General features: G+C 39.8%; 1 protein-coding gene across 25 annotated transcripts in view; it reads right to left on the bottom strand.

The window, feature by feature from the left end:
• Positions 1 to 18,567, bottom strand: part of MYO5A (myosin VA) — a 104,040-nt gene that overhangs the window by 29,561 nt on the left and 55,912 nt on the right. For 13 of the 25 annotated variants that reach the window (XM_040570253.1, XM_040570266.1, XM_040570262.1 and 10 more), the window contains exons 12-22: positions 15,425 to 15,565; positions 14,560 to 14,685; positions 12,045 to 12,128; positions 8,472 to 8,633; positions 8,099 to 8,196; positions 7,344 to 7,430; positions 7,136 to 7,244; positions 5,759 to 5,970; positions 4,659 to 4,815; positions 811 to 1,050; positions 45 to 293 (exon numbers count right to left, since the gene is read on the bottom strand). In XM_040570253.1, the coding sequence (XP_040426187.1) occupies positions 45 to 293; positions 811 to 1,050; positions 4,659 to 4,815; positions 5,759 to 5,970; positions 7,136 to 7,244; positions 7,344 to 7,430; positions 8,099 to 8,196; positions 8,472 to 8,633; positions 12,045 to 12,128; positions 14,560 to 14,685; positions 15,425 to 15,565 (1,665 nt within the window). Of the gene's footprint in view, positions 1 to 44; positions 294 to 810; positions 1,051 to 4,658; positions 4,816 to 5,758; positions 5,971 to 7,135; positions 7,245 to 7,343; positions 7,431 to 8,098; positions 8,197 to 8,471; positions 8,634 to 10,802; positions 10,806 to 12,044; positions 12,129 to 14,559; positions 14,686 to 15,424; positions 15,566 to 18,567 lie in introns of all 25 variants that reach the window. The other 12 variants (XM_040570246.1, XM_040570260.1, XM_040570252.1 and 9 more) reach the window with 1 other exon arrangement.

Consider the following 18,567-nt stretch of genomic DNA (forward strand, 5'->3'; position numbering starts at 1 on the left):
GGCCTCTGTAAATCAGCTCATGTACCTGGGGACTGCATACTTGCCTGCTCAGTTTCATGTTTGTATTTGTCTGCCCATTCCTCAATGGTCTTCTTCTCAGACTGAGTCTGGTGCAGCTCCTTCCGGAGCTTAGCAATCTCCTCCTGAAGGCTGAGAACACGGTTGGTTGCATTCTTAGCCTCTTCCTCGCTCATCCGAAGCCTCTCCACATCACTCCGAAGTCTCTCTGTCTCCGTACTGTACGTAATCTCCAGGCTGTTCAGTTTCTCCAGCAGAGATTTGTACTCTTTGTTCTTTGCAAAACACAACAGAGACATAGCAGCAGTTCGAGAAGTTCTGGTTTAAGGGAGCTTTTTAGTTGCCTACAAAATATACCCAGACAGGGGAACAAAAGAGCAGTTTCCCCACTTCCAAAAAAGCTTCAGCCTGTTTTTGCAGGAGAATTGCTTAAAGGGGTGACAGAACAGTCCAGTCTCTAAGCCTACACATTAACATCCCGAACAAAAATCAAAGAGCTTGCATACACCAAACACGATCATCTCACCTTCCCCTTAAACTGAGCAACTAAAGTGCTTCATATGAAATACTGAAGTTAAAGGGAGCAGATGTTTTCTCTCATTGCTTCTGAGAGATACAAATGGATGCTCTACTGTTTCATTTCTAGCGTGGTTACCTTTCTCTTCTATCAGTGTTCTTCAGCAGAGAAGAGAACTGATGCCTTGCATTGAAAATTCAGTGTATTTTTCAATGCGTGTCCACAGTGCTACTGAAGAAAATACAAGACTTCCAAACACTTTCCCTGAGCTTTACCTGCTCATCAATTTTTCGCTGCAGCTGCATGATCTTGTTCTCCAAGCCAATGTGAAGCTTCTTGTAGCGTTCTACGGACCGAGCTTCTATCTTCAGTTTCTTTAGCTCCCTCTTCGCCATCATGCGCCGGTAACAGCATTGCAAGTAAACAATTGCCTTCAAGGTCCTATGGTAGTGCACACGAGCCAGCCAGCCTCTTACATGTTTCTGAATAATAATAGACTTGTGCTCTCGAAGCATCTACAGTTAAGGAAAAACACCACAAGGGGTATTAGGGTTAGAAACGACACCTGCTCAGTTAAATAGACTCCATAATGAGAGGTGTAAAGACGATGTATTTAGAGACACCTTAGTCTGAAAAGAGAAACTAATGATGAATAGTAAAAGAAATGAATATGGAATGAATTTTTTAAAAACAGAACAGTAAAAGAAGGTGGGAATAAAGAAGATAAAAGGCAATAAAATGAAAAAGAAATGAAATTTAAAACATGAGAAGAAAAAGAACTGGAGACATGTTGAAGAACCAGGCATTCCTTTGTGCTGAAGTCAGATCAAGGTAATTACAAAAATACATGGTACCTGTTGGCAAGATTACAAATAGAATCCGGATGACTATATTTTTTTTTTTTTTGCTGCCTCTTTTAAACTTCCTGGAAGCATTGACATATGCAGCACAGAATTGATCAATATACAGTTTTAAAATCACTACGCTTGATATATAATGCAGCTATTACATACTATAACTCAGAGTATATTACAGCAGCTCCTAATAACAGCGATACAATAGACTAGCTGACTAAACTAAAAGTTCCAGTAAGCTTTTTTTTTGTTTGTTTGTTTGCTTTTCTGGCCTTTTCTTATATTTGCCAGCATGGAAAAATACTTTTTTCTCCACTTATTCTAATCAGAAATTTTATGCTGTTTTAATTCCAACTCATTTCATGGCAGAAATTTTAACCATAGTTTTGAGTTGTAAAAAAAAAATAGTAACTATTTTTAAAAAATCACTTTTAATGAAAAAAAATCAAGAATGTCAGTAACCATTGTCAATGTGTCAGCCAGAGATTTCCGCTATGAAGATTCTATGTGTTTTTGGATCCTTCACCCATGGATTCAATCAGAGATCTACCAGATCTGGAGCACCTGAATTCCAGCAGACCACAGCTAGGCTGGGAGAGCCTGCCCAAAACCACAAGGCTTCCAGGACTCTGAGAACTTTAGAGTTCACAAAAAAAAAAAAAAAAAAAAAAAAAAAAGCTTCTGCAAATTGAACAGTTTATTCTGAAGAGCAAAACTACTTAAGATTTTGTATTACTTATTGGATTTGATAGTTACATACTTACATGGATTTACCATAAAGCTAATAAAACAAACTAGTAGTGCAATAAATTTTTATTTTCTTTCATACTGTTTAGCAAATGAACTGAAATGTGTTAGAAGAGTTACATTTTCAGATCAATTAATTTAAAAGGTGCACTAGCAAAACACAACATTTTTAGATATACTCCCTTCACATTCATTTTCAAAGAAAAAACAAAAGACTTGAAACATCAGCACTTGACTAAAAAGCACACCTAGGAAAGGAAGTATATCTCTTGAAAGTACAGCAAGGTTAAATGCCAAAGTCCTTCTGACTGCGTGTCACACAATTAGCATTCCTGCCTCCTCCTTACATGTTTCCTGAAATAGTCCTTCACGTTACCCACGGATGCCTTAACAACTAAAATACAACTAGAGTTCAACAACATTTTCACCTCAAGCTTGAAAGCAACGAGTCACACTGAATACCTCCATTGTGCAGGGATGGTCTTCATCTGCCAGTGAATTCTCACACCCATGTAATCCAGTGATGAAATGGTACACTCCAACGTAAGGTGAGAGTATCAGAAAAGTTGCTTAATTTATCAGGTATTTTCCCGGAGAACTTTTACAAAAGCTGTGAAGGAACTAAATTCCTTCTTAAACTGACAAGCACATCACAAAGTCTCGGGCAGAAGCTTTCCCCGGAATGTGTGAAATAGATGATTCAACCATTTTAAATTCCTTGTGCTAGTCATGTGACAGCCAACCCCTGTCCTCTGTTATAAAAACAACAACAGATACCTTTCACAATCCTAACGAACAACACGTGTACCATATATTACTTACAGAGTCACAGCTCAGCCCAAGGGTGCAGTCATAGTACAATCTTTCAGTTTCACTCATCTGCAATCGGCATGAACCTCAGAACAGCCATGTTTATCTTTGCATGGCACACAGAGCTTGTGCTTCTGTCTCTGTGCATCCCTGTGTCTCAGCCTTAATGAAATTCCACCTTATGAGGACAATATCTGCACAACACGTCAGACACACATCATGCACTTTCCATCCATGTTATGAACTTTGTGTTTTACTACGGTGAGTAATTCACTGCTCTAGGGGGACATTCCCTGACAGGCAAGTCCAACCACTTCTTAGCAATGATACCTCCAGAAATCCGCCATCTCTATTAAAAGGAATAAAACAGATTTAAATAGCATTGTGCTACAGGACAGATGCGGTGTCTATCACTCACAAGAGTATCTTCAGGCATACTGAACCAGCTACCATTTTCCTAAGGATGGCCTTTAGTCCATATTTTGCTGCAACCTGTGTCTCACTGTCACATCTATCAGTGTCAGGTCACTGTTGAAAACATATCTGACTATCTAACAACATAAAATATAGTTTCTAATGCTGAAAATGCTAAAAATTCTAATAATAAATACTTGCACAAAAGACAGTTGAGTCAAGCACAGTGAACAGAACTTACTAGTCAAAAATTTTGATCACGAATTGCTTGTTTTCAAACATCCTGGTTAGTATATGAGAGGATGATATAATTTAGACATGTGCGCATGTGACTATGTAGGCAACTTGAATACAAATGAAAAATATACAAAACTTCAAATATAAGAAAAATGTGTGCAACATAAGCACTAGTTAGCCTTCAGTTTTACATTTTCACTATGTGGCTGCTTAGGAAAAAATAGAACTCTTGGGTAACTTTTCAGTGAAAAACAGGCTGGCATTTGAGCTTAGTTAAAACAATTCGCTCATAGACGGAAGTGTCAGAAATGACATTTTGTAATCAAAGCATTTGAATTATAATTCTGTTTCCAGCCCTGTAACCACTGAAGAGGAAATTCTAATTTCTCAAAAGAATTTTAATTTTTAATCAAGCACAGTCAGAAAAATGTCATCATTATCACTTGGACAGGGTCATAGCAATTTATCTCCAAAACAAAACCAACATCAATATATAAAAAACAAGAACATGCTAAAGTTTTAATTTCCTATTTTTGTGGGTATCTCCATGGTAATATTCATGTCCTTCAGTATTTTCTCTTAACCCTGACATAATTTCACAAATTCTCTGAAATTAGAGATGGGACAGGATACTACATCATGTATATATATTGATGTGAGCAATACTGATTTGGACTCACGGAGACATATCCACACTAGCTTATTTTCAATATTTATTTTAAGTGCCTCTATATTCTACGTAATGAATGAAAAAGTTTTCTGAAGAGTAAGTCTGTAAATCCCTGTAAGATACTCCACTGACTGCATGGGAAGCCTACGTATGCATATTAGATGACAATGTGAATACCTCTAAAATGACTAGTTCATTGATTGCAGTATCAGATCTTTCTAATTTTCAGGTGTTGTCTTTCCATCCACACTGTGATATTTTGTTTGAGCACTATGCATAATAGCACGCACACACATTTCAGACTCCCAAGTGAACACCACAGAGCAGCTTCATCCCGAAGGTATGTGGAAATAAAGTTAGAGTGAAGAGGTAAAACATTATGATTTCTTACCATTTGGTACTTGTTCCTGGCCATGTAACCTCTTAAGAGAGCCTGAAGAGCAATAGTAGCATCTCGCATGCATTGGTATCTTTTCCGGACCACATACATACGGTGGAACTTCTGAATAGTGATGGCAGCCCGTGTTCTCCGTAGGAACTTGGCATAGCTATACAAGAAAGATTATAGTAATACCTGTAATTATTTTCCAACATTTGAATACTATTTTTACATCCTTTAACTTCACCCTCTCTCTTAAGAGCTACGTATTCTACTGCACTTTCTTCCTAGTGCTGTCAGTAGTACTGCATATATACTTGCTATTCTACCCTATGGCAGTATTACAGAATGATGAACAGAAATCTTGCAAGGTTTTCCAGGAAATGTTTTCACTTCTTCTAAAAACTGCGCTATTGAACTGACAAAATAAATTCGGCTTCATTTCTCACCACCTTTTCTTCAGCTTTAAAACTATTTCCACTTCCAGACTTCCTCTCCTAACCTCAACATATAGAAAATGGTTGCTCATACTCAGTCTTCTCAGCAAGAAAATTGCAAAGCATCTTGACATAAGCCTCTCTCCCAAAGTAAATTCTTACAGTCTCCATAACCACCTTGTCTTTGAATGATGCTACCTTCACTCCTACTCTTTTTTCTGGCTTATGAAGAGCCATTCCTCAGGTGTAAACCCAAACAAATGACTCTGGCTGATATATCTCCCTTCACAGCTGCACCCTGGATGACAAATAGCTTCTCCAGCAGGACAGACAGACCCAGTTACGAGTGCATGTGGAAACTGGGCAATAACAATTCAACCAGAAGTCCTGCTTTACCTCACCTGCAGACATATCTCCTAGTATTACTTTTACTCTGCTCCCACTAACAACATACTGTTGTAAGCACCATCTGTCCGGGGTGCTACCATCTTCTTATGAAGGTCAAAAACAGGCAGGACAGACACACTCATTATATTCAATTTCCTTAATTTCCCTGGAAAATCGTTTCCTCTCAGCCAGCATAGGAAGGAGAGAGCAAATGTATCACATTTAAATGTCCTACTTAAAGGGATCTGAATCAAGGCTAGTGTGGATTTTCCCAAGAGTGCTGCTTACCATCGTGCTTGATACCCTCTGACATATCTCTGAATGGTGATGGCAGCCTTCCTCATACGCACGTACTTCCTTCTCATCAGCCAGCCTCGGATTGTCTTTTGGATGCGGATACAGGCAGCTCTCAACTTATCTGCCCTTATTTTTTCCAAGTACGCTACTTGACCAGCCCGAAAAAATATTTTTGTCTTACCAAACTGGTACTTATCCTTGTCCTATTTTTAAAGGTAAAAAGATGATCAGTTACAGCATTAAATGTTAGTGGATTAAAAAAGGCATGAAGGCTAAATTAAAGTACAGTTAGTAAAGAGGTAAATTTAGCTGTGTAATACTTCAAGTAAATCTAGACTTGTATTGGCTAGTGGAGGAAAGGAGTTTCTCTATATGATTCTGTTAACAAATTAATACAATAAGGCAACAAGTAGGGCCTAAAGGAATAACATATGGTATTTGCTTAAACAAGAACACCCAAGTCTAGATGATATGGAAGGCTGTAAGAGGTGAAAAAGGGGCCCAGAGGATGAAAACAATACTGCACATTTGTAATTTCTTGCTTAAATAGTAGATGGCCCCTCCCCGTGGTCCATCTTCAACCATATTACACAGTAGAAAGGAAATAGCTCAGGCTTCAAATATGTACTCATCATTTACTGCCACCAGAACTAAGCCAAAACAAAACATATCTATGCTGCTCACACACATCTGAAATTTCAGAACTAAAACAAAAAGAGAGTAACATTTTTTATCTTTGTATGGCTGTAGTACTCTTTGGAGAGAAACTTTAAGAGTATACAAAGGTATGATTAAAAAAAAAAAAAGATTAATTTTGTTGATTTATTGATGTCATGTTGAAATGAATGGCAAAGAGCTTCAGTTTAGGATACGTTAAGATTTTGTGTGTGCGCACACAAACGGTAAGATTTTAGTTAAGAAAAGAGTTTAGAAAGCCAAACTCAAACCTGCCTGAAGAGTATTTATTTTTCTTCTTTCCATAAACTTCCTACTACTAGAGTTGCACTTCAGCAAGGAAAATTTTCTTGCTTTTATATCTTTGTAAACATTCTTTCTTTCTCTTATTAACCTGTATGTCTGAGTAAGTCTCGATTAACCACCTTCTATTTGAGAAATACTTAGAATTGTCTCTTTGGACACTGCCTTCCTCCACTGCTCATTGATCCTTAAGAAAGCTCATCAGTTTGGGTGCAACTTGGCTGTGTTGATGTCATAGGACGTGCAATGTAGGGAAATATAGGGCTACGACAGAAGGAAGGAGGTAAAGCAAGGGGCTGTTGAGGTAATGACAAAGGCTGACAGCGCTGAGCAAGGAGACCTATCTTTATTCCTTCAAATTCCAAATGCTCTAAGCACTACGTCTAGTACCAGAATTAGCTTCTCCAGGACATTTTTACATGTCTGCTTTCGATCACCAAGGACATCTCTCTGCTTCATCAGAACACGGTAACGGCTGAAGAACTCTTGGTACGTCCACCTGTTCCATAAAACAGAGATAGTGTCAGTCCACACAATGAACAACTCTTTTAAGAAGAACAGCTATAGGTGAAAGCAATCTAAAAAGCAACAAACACACCTTGAGGGAAAGCCAGCTGCACTGATTCGGATGGTCTCCAGGACACCACAAGCTCTCAGCTGCTGCACTGCCCGCTTTTCATCAAATCTATGTAGGAATAAAAAGAGCCTGTGAGTGTGAGGTTAGTCTTGTCTTACATGGTCCCTTTGGATCTGTGGGATGTGATGATTGGATAGAAAGTCCAGGCAGTGCTTCCACAACTCAGCAATAACGGATGACATTCTGACTGGGGAATTCAGAATCGCTTGAGCCTGTCAGCTGCTCCAAATGCTTATCTTGACCCATCCCACTTCTCACCAGTCTGCCTGATACCCATGGTCATGGAGGTCTTTGTGACCCCAGATATTAAGCAGACATTTGAGAAAAGTTCTAAGCAAGTTCATATATGAAAAAAAAAAACAGGTAAGGAATAACTGGAAATAAGGAAACAACGGAATCTGCAAAAGCAAATTCCATCAACTGTTACATACACTGTCAGTCATATTCAAAACAGCTAAAAATGAAATTGCAGGTATTTTTTCTCATATATTATCACACAACAAAAAATGCTCATAAAGTACTTCTCCCTCCATTCAACCCAAAACATCTCCTGCTGTAAGTACACATACTAATGCACAATGAGTACATAACAACAGAAATGAAACACACCACTTCGTTTCTGAGTGAGCAATGTTTAGCAGAGCCTCAATCCTGTGAGTCCTTGTGCAATTCCCTTCTTTCACAGGCCTATATAAACCATACATGAAACAGCTTACGTGAACGGAAACTTGAAGTCGTTAGGTTTAATACAGCGCACGTAGTGTGGAGTTGTAGCGTTCAGGGTTTCCATCAGCAGATGAAGAGAGTTTCGGAACTTTTTGAAAAAGAAGGGAGAAACATCAGGGAATAACCTCAGGAATCTCAGTCACATTTGAAATAATCTTAGGAAGCAGGTTGAGGGATACATGCTAACTTGTAATAATGTTTTTGGTAGTAAACACAACACCAACTTGTTTCTGTTATGGCAACAGGTTTTAGTTTCAGGTACCATCTTCAGGCTAACTGTATTACAGTGAGACGTCTAAATGTTAGGCTTTATGGGAGTAAAATTCAGAAACATTACTTTTAAATCTGCATCTTCAAACTCACCTGATGCCCCACAGTTTTCTTATGTTCCTTGCTGGTTTGCCCTGGCCTGGCCTTGGCTGGTTTTACAGTAGTTCGAGACAACGGCACACGGCCTGAAGGGGTTGCTGACGTGGGACTGAGTACCTTCTCCTCATCCTGGAATAACTCTGGTAGCAGCTTAAACTGGTGCAAGAGCAGAAAAAATACAGAGGGTAAGAATCTAGCAAGTGATGGCACCCATTTGTGTTTAAAGTGGTTACAATCCAGGCTCAGTTTTTGTAAATACTGTTTTCTTCAACTTCACATAGCAATAACAGGGACAAAAAATGTAAAAGAGCATTCATTCAAGCTAGTAGTGTAGTTAGTGGGCCAGGATTTAACACTAAAAACTTTGTGGTTTTGATCAGTGAGTCTCCTTCTGACGATAAAATTCTGATTTGAGTATTTTTTCATAGAGCAGCAATAGTTTCCGTGTGAAAATGCTAGATACTGACAGCAGTTTCATAAGTACCAGCTGCAATTATATCTGGCTGCTTTGATGTAGGAAGGAAACAACAGGGTCTTTTCACATTCCAGTGGTGCATAAGATTCCTTTAAGTGACTGAGAAATATCTAGGACACTGAATAACCCAACAGGCAACAAAAAATGTTCCTCCTTTATCAATCTAAATTGAAATAACAAACTTAAAAGAGGAACCATCAACTAAAAAAACCTATCAGCCAAATTCATATGACTGAAGAGCTACTCTCAGGCCAGTGGGAGCAGAAGAAAAACCTGACCAATCTTTCCAAATATCATTCAGAGCTTCTGGTTCCCTTTCTCTAATGACTATAAAATACACCCATACATAATAGCTGCTTTGAAGTAACTTGTAACTAAAAATAATACCTCCGGGTCTTTCTACCAAAAATTTTTATCTCTTCAGAAGCATTGTAAAAGAAAGAAAATCTGAACGTCTCTACCTGTCAATGAATAATCTTTAATCTAGCATCTGTGCATTTTCTCCCAAGAGATAGGAGCATTCAATTTTCAGTACTAGAAAGTGCTTGGGCTAAGTACAACCTAAAAAATAAAAAAATTGTTTTTGCCTTATAAAACTTAGTGAGCATGAACGATATCCAATGAAACATGCTGGGCAACAAAATGGTATTGTGCTTTGTGATTGTGCCAGATGGACTAGCAGAAGGCATCAAATGTTTCTCAGTAGCATCTAGCACAGCACTTCAGCTTAATATAATGAGTATGAATGCTATGGAGATATCCTAAATCCCTGAACTAAAAGAGGAGAATCACAGCTCAGATTTATCTCACCTGAGTCTGCCAGGTCAGGAGCAGTCACCTTAGATTACCTCTGTGACAGGTGGAAGAATGACATCTCCAGGGGGTGATTTAGCCCATCTCCTTCCACTGACTCAACAAATAGTTTAGGATAACCAGGCCACCACCACCTCATTCAGCTGCCTGCAGTCAGATGGAGTGAAGCTGTGTGTGCAGCTATCTGAGGTACACAGCCAAGTCCTTTCATTCCATACAGAAACTTATTTGAATGTAATATGCTTTGTCTGAAACTACTGATGCCCTAATACAACATGGGTGCAGGTGGGGAAAAGGTCCCCAGTGTCTGGTTTGGGGATGGATGAGCTTTTCTAAGCTATCAAGCACATAAGTCTCATTCCTTCCCTCTTTCTAATCCTGTGAAAGCCCACCTGTAAAAACGGGCAAGTACATTTCAAAGTTACCATTTTCATAGATGCTGCCTCAGTTATTGCATACAGAAGAAAGGCACAACTGCCTTCTGCAGCAGAGGTCAACAGCAGAGCATGGCTGAGAAGATCCACACTGTGCGGGCATTTATATTCTGGTCTGGGTTGGGTTTTTCCTATCTTATCGCTTTTCTTTGTTTTGCAGAACACAAGGAGTGTTCAAAGAGAGAGAAAACACTGATCAAAGGGCAGACAATTCACACGGTAGAAAACAAGCAAGCATTTTTACCCTGTAATTTTTTTCAGATGACTTAACAGACATTCTGCTAACATAATCTTACATTGTCTTTCAATATACAGAACCACAACAGAATATCTTAACAACATGCCAGTAGCAAGCATAAAAGCTTAGGACTATTGTGCTACTTTCATGACACATGCATGGAAACTGAGCTAGTTCAAATAGGTACTGTGGGTGGATTTAAAGAGAAGGCCAAAACATATAACTAAACACTACAGTGCCTGCCAAGAGCAGTGTGTGTCATGCACTTTGGAGAGCAAAGAAGCATTCAAGCTGTATGCTCAAACCCCTAGAAGCAACAGCATGCATGGGCAGGATGACAGATGATGCATTCATTTCAGAATTACCTTCTGTTGAATGTGTACAGCAAACCCAGAGAACAGCAACAACAAAAAAGAATAAAAATCAGCAATATAACCCTACTGCAAATACTAATAAAGAGGGCCTGCTGAAAAATAAAAATGAAACGTTCTTCAAATCTTAAATGTTTGGGGGAAAACACTCATTTTGGTAAAATTTACCATTGGGAAAACTGTCTTGTTTATTAGCATTCAGACTGAACTGACTCAACATACCAAGTCTGCCCAAGCAGTTACGATGCTGTTATGGCAGCTGTCTCCACCCTGCCCCAGCAGCATTGCCCAGCGTGCTGTCCCTGCGTGGCCCAGCCTGCGCTCGACAGGCAGCTGCACCCAGCAGCCTCCTGGGTGCTGCAGTGCCTCTCCAAGGCAAAGTGATTGACTTAAGACATTTCAGTACTTCTCTCAGTGGAAAGCCTGCTGTAGTTTTTTTATACTACACATTTTAATCATTTAATTTCAATCTGCTCACAACATAAACAAAAAAGAACGTGTTGGATTTCCTGATAGTGTAATTTTAAATAGTCTGTCCTTGATACCAAGCTTCCCGGGCCATTACAGCTAGCAAATTCCCAAGGACCATCAGACTGCAACGTTAAGTTAATCGCCTTTACATTTCAGAAGAGCACAACCAGCATTTTTGCCATAAAAAACACAGACAATACAATTGAAGGCTTGTTCTATAATATTTCTTCATGCAGTATATTTCTACCCATATGTTATTTATCGGTCATAGACACCAACAAGGCAAGGCTCAATAAATTCTGGTTCATGTCGTTAGGGTCTAGGGATTTCCCTCCCTTCTCATCTCACCTCTAGAACAGAACTTGTCTCTCCTGCAGGAATTTTCTGCTCAGTTGTCAAGCCATAGACAAGCACTTTCTGTTTTCAGATTAAAAAAGGCTTAACTGCTAAGCCTTCCTATACTACTATAGTATGTTAGGAAAAAAAAAGGGGTTAATTTTGACCCACTGTAATCAGTGGATATATATAGACAAATCTTAGCTGGAGCAAAATTCAGCTACAGGACTTTCTAAATCCATATGGATAAACAAGTAAATGTGACACAAACTGGAAAAAATTTGAATTTTTTCAAAAAAATTTGAAACAAATCTTCAGCCGATCTGATATTAAGGGAGAAAAGTTTCCTGGATTTATGAGAAATGTCATATGACCCTTAACTCAAGGCATCATAACTGCAGAAGAAGAAAAAATAATCCTCATACTAACCTTACTTGATTTGAGGACCTTAATTTGTTCTTCATAAACTGTGTCTTTATTCTTCTCCAGAAAGCCTTCACATTGATATTCCACCTGAAAACAGTAATTTTACAAAAAAAGTATTAGTACTAGTAAGTATTAAAAGTATCAAATAAGAATATTTTTTGCATAGAATTTACCAGCTGTAACATCCACATTAAACCATAATTCTTGTGGATGTTGAAAATATCATCTCCCAAGTGCATCTTTGTTAAATACAGATTTTGCTCAGAGACAGTGCTTTCCAGTAAGTGTAAAACACTAACACGTATAGAGATTAATACTATTATTGTATTATACTATATGTATTTCATTGCAGAGAGATGTCTATGGTAAAGACAGCATGAATGAATGGTTACCATGAAGGTGAAGTATCAAAATTTGCGTCAAACATCTCCTTCACTGAAGTTATCACGGCTGCAAAATTGTGTGAAATCCAGATGCAACTGAGAACAAAGTCTCTCAACTCATTAGCTGAGAGGCAGTAAGAAAATCTGCCTGCAACTTATTATGAAAATGCCTCATTTGTAATCAGAAAGGCTATTACCTCCAGAAGCAATAAAAAGTCTGTGTGGTGTGACAATACACAACAATCCTCTATCACAGGGGCCATAGATTCTGTATCGAAGAATGGTCAGAGCTTCAAACATAAACCTAGTATTTCACAGTCCTTATTCCAGGCTGAACAAAATAGAAAGCTATCATCAAAAGTCTACACCTTAGAATTTAATTAAATATGCTAACTCTCCTTAAAGGTCTCACTCTGATTTTGTATCAGCAGAAGTGCAGGGCTATAAAATACAAGAGCAGACCCTTATATCAATTTGCTCTTTCCGAGCATAGATTGATACCCATCAGCAGACTCTCTTTCAGGAAAAGCCATTTAGCAGTGCTTACATAACTAAACTATTCCACAACCTGCAAAAAACTTTAAAAAATCCCAATGGGGGAAACAAATCGGAGTTCTCCAAGGTCTGCCCACAAGTCGAGGCCCACTCTGAATATTACTTCAGGTACCATTTATGTTCTTTGTGCAGGAAACAATGCCACGAGAGGGCAGCAGGATCTCTGCTTTCTCCCAGAAAAAGATGACAGATGACAACACGCCATTTCTTAACATGCCAGCTACAGTTTCATGTTTCCCTTTAGACGTCTGTATGCATTCAGGTAAGCATATATTAATTAAATCCTTGTTCTATCATGTAGCAAATAAAACAGAACTCAGAAATCTAAACAGTTACAGAGATCTTGTTACTTTCCTTAAGCTAACACCGAAAGCGACAAGAAGAGGACCTCTACTCTATGCATAAATTCGAGAACCTGAGTGAATCAAAAGGAGGCAAAAAAAGACCTCCAGTCCCCCAAGGCAGCACACCCAGACCTTCTGATAGGAATCCCAGAGATTGTCCAAGCCTGTGACCAAAGTTTTTTGACAAAGGTGACAAAATTCTGAGCCAGCTTCTTTGTTTAACAGGACAGTTATCTTAAACTGGATTTTCTGTTTTCATTTCAACTTGAGGAGCTGCTCAGCTGGGCTGTGCACTGCCAGAGCTGGACAGTGTGTGCATTCCACTGAGCAACCATTGTCCAGCTTGCTAGAAATAGCTGTTTGCTGGCCAGCGGAGGTTAAGGGTGGGAAGAGTACATACTGCTCGAGCGATAAGAAGCAGGGTGTGTTAGCCTCCTGCCTGTTTGCACATTAAGACGGCAGCAAAACTGGCATTATTTCATTGCTGCTCTTTAGCTCAAACTCTGGTGAGCTTTATGATTTTCTATTTTGTCTACTTTTGTAGTGTAACTGGATCTTATACAGTTACATTGTGACTCACACTAAGCTGTTACATTTTGAAAAAAGACTAGTTAGTGGTTACAGCATGTGATAGGAGTCAGGAGCTCTTGTTTGTGTTCCTGGCTCTGCACAGCTGTCAGCTCAACTTTCTTCTGATCCGGTGTACAAGCAGGCACACGTTTTGCAGGAAACCAAGTAGAAAATTAGGCTGCTGTCCACTAGTCACCCTCTCAGCTTGGTGTTTCTGCCTCGTGGCCAGGGGGAACGCTTCCTGAGCACTCCCTACCCCACTTCAACAAACCGAACAGCATTAGCCAAAACCTGCTCTTCAAACTACACCAGCTGAAGCGGCTCAGCGGGAGAGGAAACAATCAGCTGAAGCCACCAGCAGATTTAAGGGTGTAGTAACAAACATGAAGAGCTGATAACTTCTTGCCCCGGCACAACTAGATATGGAAACGTCTGTCAATCCACAGCTTCAGTTTATCATCTGACCTGCTGACAGGTTTTACCAGGCAGCAGGGCAGCCCAGCTGCTGGCCTGTACACATCCAGGGAGTTTCTGGGCACAAGCTCCCCCGAGCCAGGCACACTGCAGCTCAGCTCCCCGGGGCAGCCGCTCACCCTGGCCTCTCCCCACACACGCACACTCAGCAGCTTCAGTTCCGAAAAGAGGTACCAGCAGAAAACTCCTCACCTTGTCAGCAAAGTGCTTGATGATAAAAGCCTTATTTGATAAACGTGGTTTTTCAAAGAGGGCACATTTATTCAAATGAGTATTGTATAGTTTTTGGGCCCAAGTGTCATCCGAGCCTTTTGGCATCTGTGTAAGAGAACAAACACAAAGACATTTAAGATATCTTGAAAATTTTTCAGTAGTAAAACAAACTAAGGAGATGTGGACAATATTTTGTGATTTGCTTTCAAATTCTATCTGCTTGGATTTCCAGTACTGCCATAAACAAGGCAGCCAGCAACTCGCCACATGCTTGCTTTTCAGATACTCTGGACTGGTGCAGCCCCTAATGCTGCTGTGCAACACATACAATGCTCAACACACTTTCAGTGTCACACATCTGAAGGTGAGGATCCCAGAGATATGTTATCTGACAGCAGTATTTTGGTGGGTCAGAATTCATCCACCACCACTAGAGGCTGTGATATGCAAAGACCCCAGGCTGAGCTTCCATTGAATAAAATAACACACACCTTGCCCAGTATGTGGCTTGTCACACCTTGAGATAAAAGACAAAAGGTGAAACACCAAGCAAGAGGTGACTTGCAGAAATTTAACAGGACCAAAGACTGCTATGCTACACTCAGGAAGGGGAAAGTAACAAAGGTTGATCAGAGACCCAGAAACAGTTGCAGGTACACTCAGAGGCAGGAGAGGGGGGAAAAAAAAGCAACATGACTAAAAATCATTTTTTATCCTCCTGTAATCGCCAGTTCCGTTTTTAAGCTCTCTAAATCATCTCAACTGCAGAATGTCAAAATACTGGCTATATGCAGATGATTTTTCCCTGTGAAGCTCTAGTTGATAAAAGCACTTGAAAACACACCTTGCACTCCTCATCTAACAGATCCAGAATTCCCATTTTTGCCTCTATGAGGTTGATGCAAGGCTGATTGTCGTAGAAATCAATCAAGGTCCATGGTATTTGTTCCTTCATATATTCTTCTTGTTCCAACTTAAAGACATGCTACAGGGCAAAAAGAAAACAGTTTTCTGTGAAACAGAATGCAGAATAAATACATCAAACTCCCACTTGAATTCATCTTGTCACATTAATCCAGGCTGTCAAGTGATGCGCAAGTTAAACTGAATAAACCTTTTAACAAGCGTATGAAAGACAAATTAACCTTTTTTTTTCTGGGCCTAAAAGCCAACAGACTAAATTAAATCATTCATCCATACTCTCTGCAAATAAGGTCTATTTTTTCTTATCTTTTTCCTATATCGCTCCACAATTACTATAAGCTCTTTTTTCTGAAAATAACGAAAAAAACAGAAGAGTACAGGAACAGCAAGTTATAAACTGAGATGTGCCATGCATTTATGATTCTGAAGTTATGAATACTGCTCTATTTCAAGTAAAATTTCACTATAAATACTTCTGTGTTTTCTTGTAAAAGAGCAGAGTTCCATTTTCTCTCAAATGACTGTTAGTTTTTTTTCCTGAGATGACGTATTATACTAAAATATAGTCTTCAGCAAAAACCTCCCAAGAATGACTCTAAGAGTATTAGCACAAGAAATCATTTAAGCAAAATTTTGTGGAAAATGCATCTGGTACAAAGATCAATAAAAATGAAGTTGTATATTTTTTCAAAAACATTATCACAAAAAACCTGCATAGCTTTAATAAAATGTACATAGGAGATAAAGTTAAACTTGAGGGAAAAAAAAGATGATAAAATATTAAACAAGGAAACTGTGGTCTTAATAGCACAAGCATGCTTTTTAAAAATGAAAAGACTGCTGACTCCAGTTATTTTAAACTAAATTTTATCTCCCATTTAAATTTTAATGTATACTAACTGCTCTGACAAGCAAAAATAAATTCAGAACACATCCTAATAATCACCGAACAACAGCACTAGTGACACTATTTAGGGGACCACCAGCAACACCTATAGTCTCAGAACCGGCATTCACTGCCCCCTTAATTCAGTGCAGAAGGCCATTAACACCCTCTGGCTCTCCAGCACACTCCAGTAAAACAGCAGAAAGCTATCCTGACAAAGCAGTTTATCCCTTTTATTTCATTAGCTTAACACAGTCCTTTCCAAAACAGCACTCCCTAACAGTGCCCATGGGAGCCTTTCCATGCTCATCCACTTAACAGCTGCATTACATGCAAGTTAATTCCTGACAGGAAAGTAAATGATAAAATTTTATTGGTGTATCATATCCAAACTATCTAAACCCTGAAAGGAAACAAACCCACTTCTTTACTGGAAAGGAATTAGCAATTTTGTGGTGAAAAATGTCTTCAGACCTAATTTTATTTATAGCATGATGACGATCCAGCTGTAGTGGGCGACCATTACAGCCAGGGCTGTCACACAGGGCCTTGGGAGCTGGGCTTCTTCAGTCCGTGGACAAGGAGGCCTAGAGGGCATCTTGGTGGTCTGTGACTATCTAATGGTTGGGTGTGGAGAAGAATATTTTCAGAGTTGCCCAGGGGAAAGATGAAGGGTGACATGGACAGGTTGGCACACAGTTTTGACTCAAAAAGCCTTTTTTAGGCTGGGGGTGGCCAGACACCAGAAGGGTGGCCAGGAGAGGCTGTGGAGATGTGTGAGACTCAGCCAGGCAGGGCCCTGAGCAAGCTGCTCTCAACAGGGGTTGGCCAACATGCCATCCTGGGGCTCCTTTCAGCCTACTTGCTTTGGGGCACCTATTAATGAAGAGTGCACACCGCCTCCATGATCCCACAAGTGTAGGGAAGCAGCGAGTGAAGACTTATCAAAGACCTGGCCAGCACAAAAGTACAAAGCTTTTACATCGGGTGGCTGAATACTGGGAGAGGTTCAAGGCATCACAAAATAAATGCACGCTGTAGATAGACAAGACGTCACAGCTTCATGTTTGTCTAAGTTGTGACATTTGTCAAAGCAACAACATATTTAATTATCATAATTTCCTGAAGCTGTGCTTTCTTAAACAGCAGCACAGAAGCTGCCACTTCCATATTTCTGCATCCTCCTGCCTTTTGCTGTTTGGTAGCTTAGAAGGGGATCAATACGAAAGCCCCTTCACCCCATCCTTTGTGAAATGTGTGGGAAGGAGATGGGAACAGCGATCCCATCCCAATAATAAGTAAAACCTTATTATTTTCACAGTGACTGATTTTTTGCTGTGGAGCTGGGAAAACTCTGAAATACCTTGTGCTTTAGCAGCTATGACATTCAGCTTATGGAGCTGAAACCATATGCAGCACTATAAATACAGGAAGGCCATTCTGGAGCTGGAAAGCTAGCCTCAGTTCTAGCACACATTACTCCTGGTTGTATGTCCCCGCCGCTGGGAAAAACAATTGCTCAGGGTGATTCAGTTCTGCAAATATGCACCACCACTGAGGTACACTTGTATATATAGTTCAAAGCTATTCCAGTACTGCAGCACAGCCTAGCAACAGGCCTGGCATAAATAACTTGCCTCATCATTATGCAGGTAAGATATATAATTACAAACGTCACTGAGGCTGAGGAGAGAAAGAGAATCGTGATCTCTCTGAAGGAGGGAGAAGAGGCGCCTTTTGCCACACGTCAGCGATCAACTTAAGGATGCGGCTATAAACCCTCCAAAAATAATGCGAGTTGCACTAGCAGAGAAAGTGAGCATGGCAGACTTCCAACAGTGAAGTTCTGCTCTTTCCTATCAGTGCATAAACTCTTGTTGCAGGTTATAAAGACCCAGCTAACTCCAGCTTCATCCATACAGTGCTCTCGTTGACAGGCAATCTCAGGGTCTTAATTGCCAAGCACTGCCTCTGTCTTATAATTGTTATTGTGATCAGAATTTCAAATAGTCCCTGAGCAGCAGTTAGTCATAAAATCTATTTCCAGGAGATGGGCAATCTTTCCCCATCCCCCAAGCCCCACGGCCAGGACAGCTGGTTAATAGACTGAAGGAATTCATCTTAACCACTGGGGACCCAATTAGCTGCGTGGACTTTGGTGAGGGGAAAGAGAAGAG

The sequence above is a fragment of the Cygnus olor genome, chromosome 11 (genome assembly GCF_009769625.2).
Source record: "Cygnus olor isolate bCygOlo1 chromosome 11, bCygOlo1.pri.v2, whole genome shotgun sequence".
Taxonomy (NCBI): Eukaryota; Metazoa; Chordata; class Aves; order Anseriformes; family Anatidae; genus Cygnus; species Cygnus olor.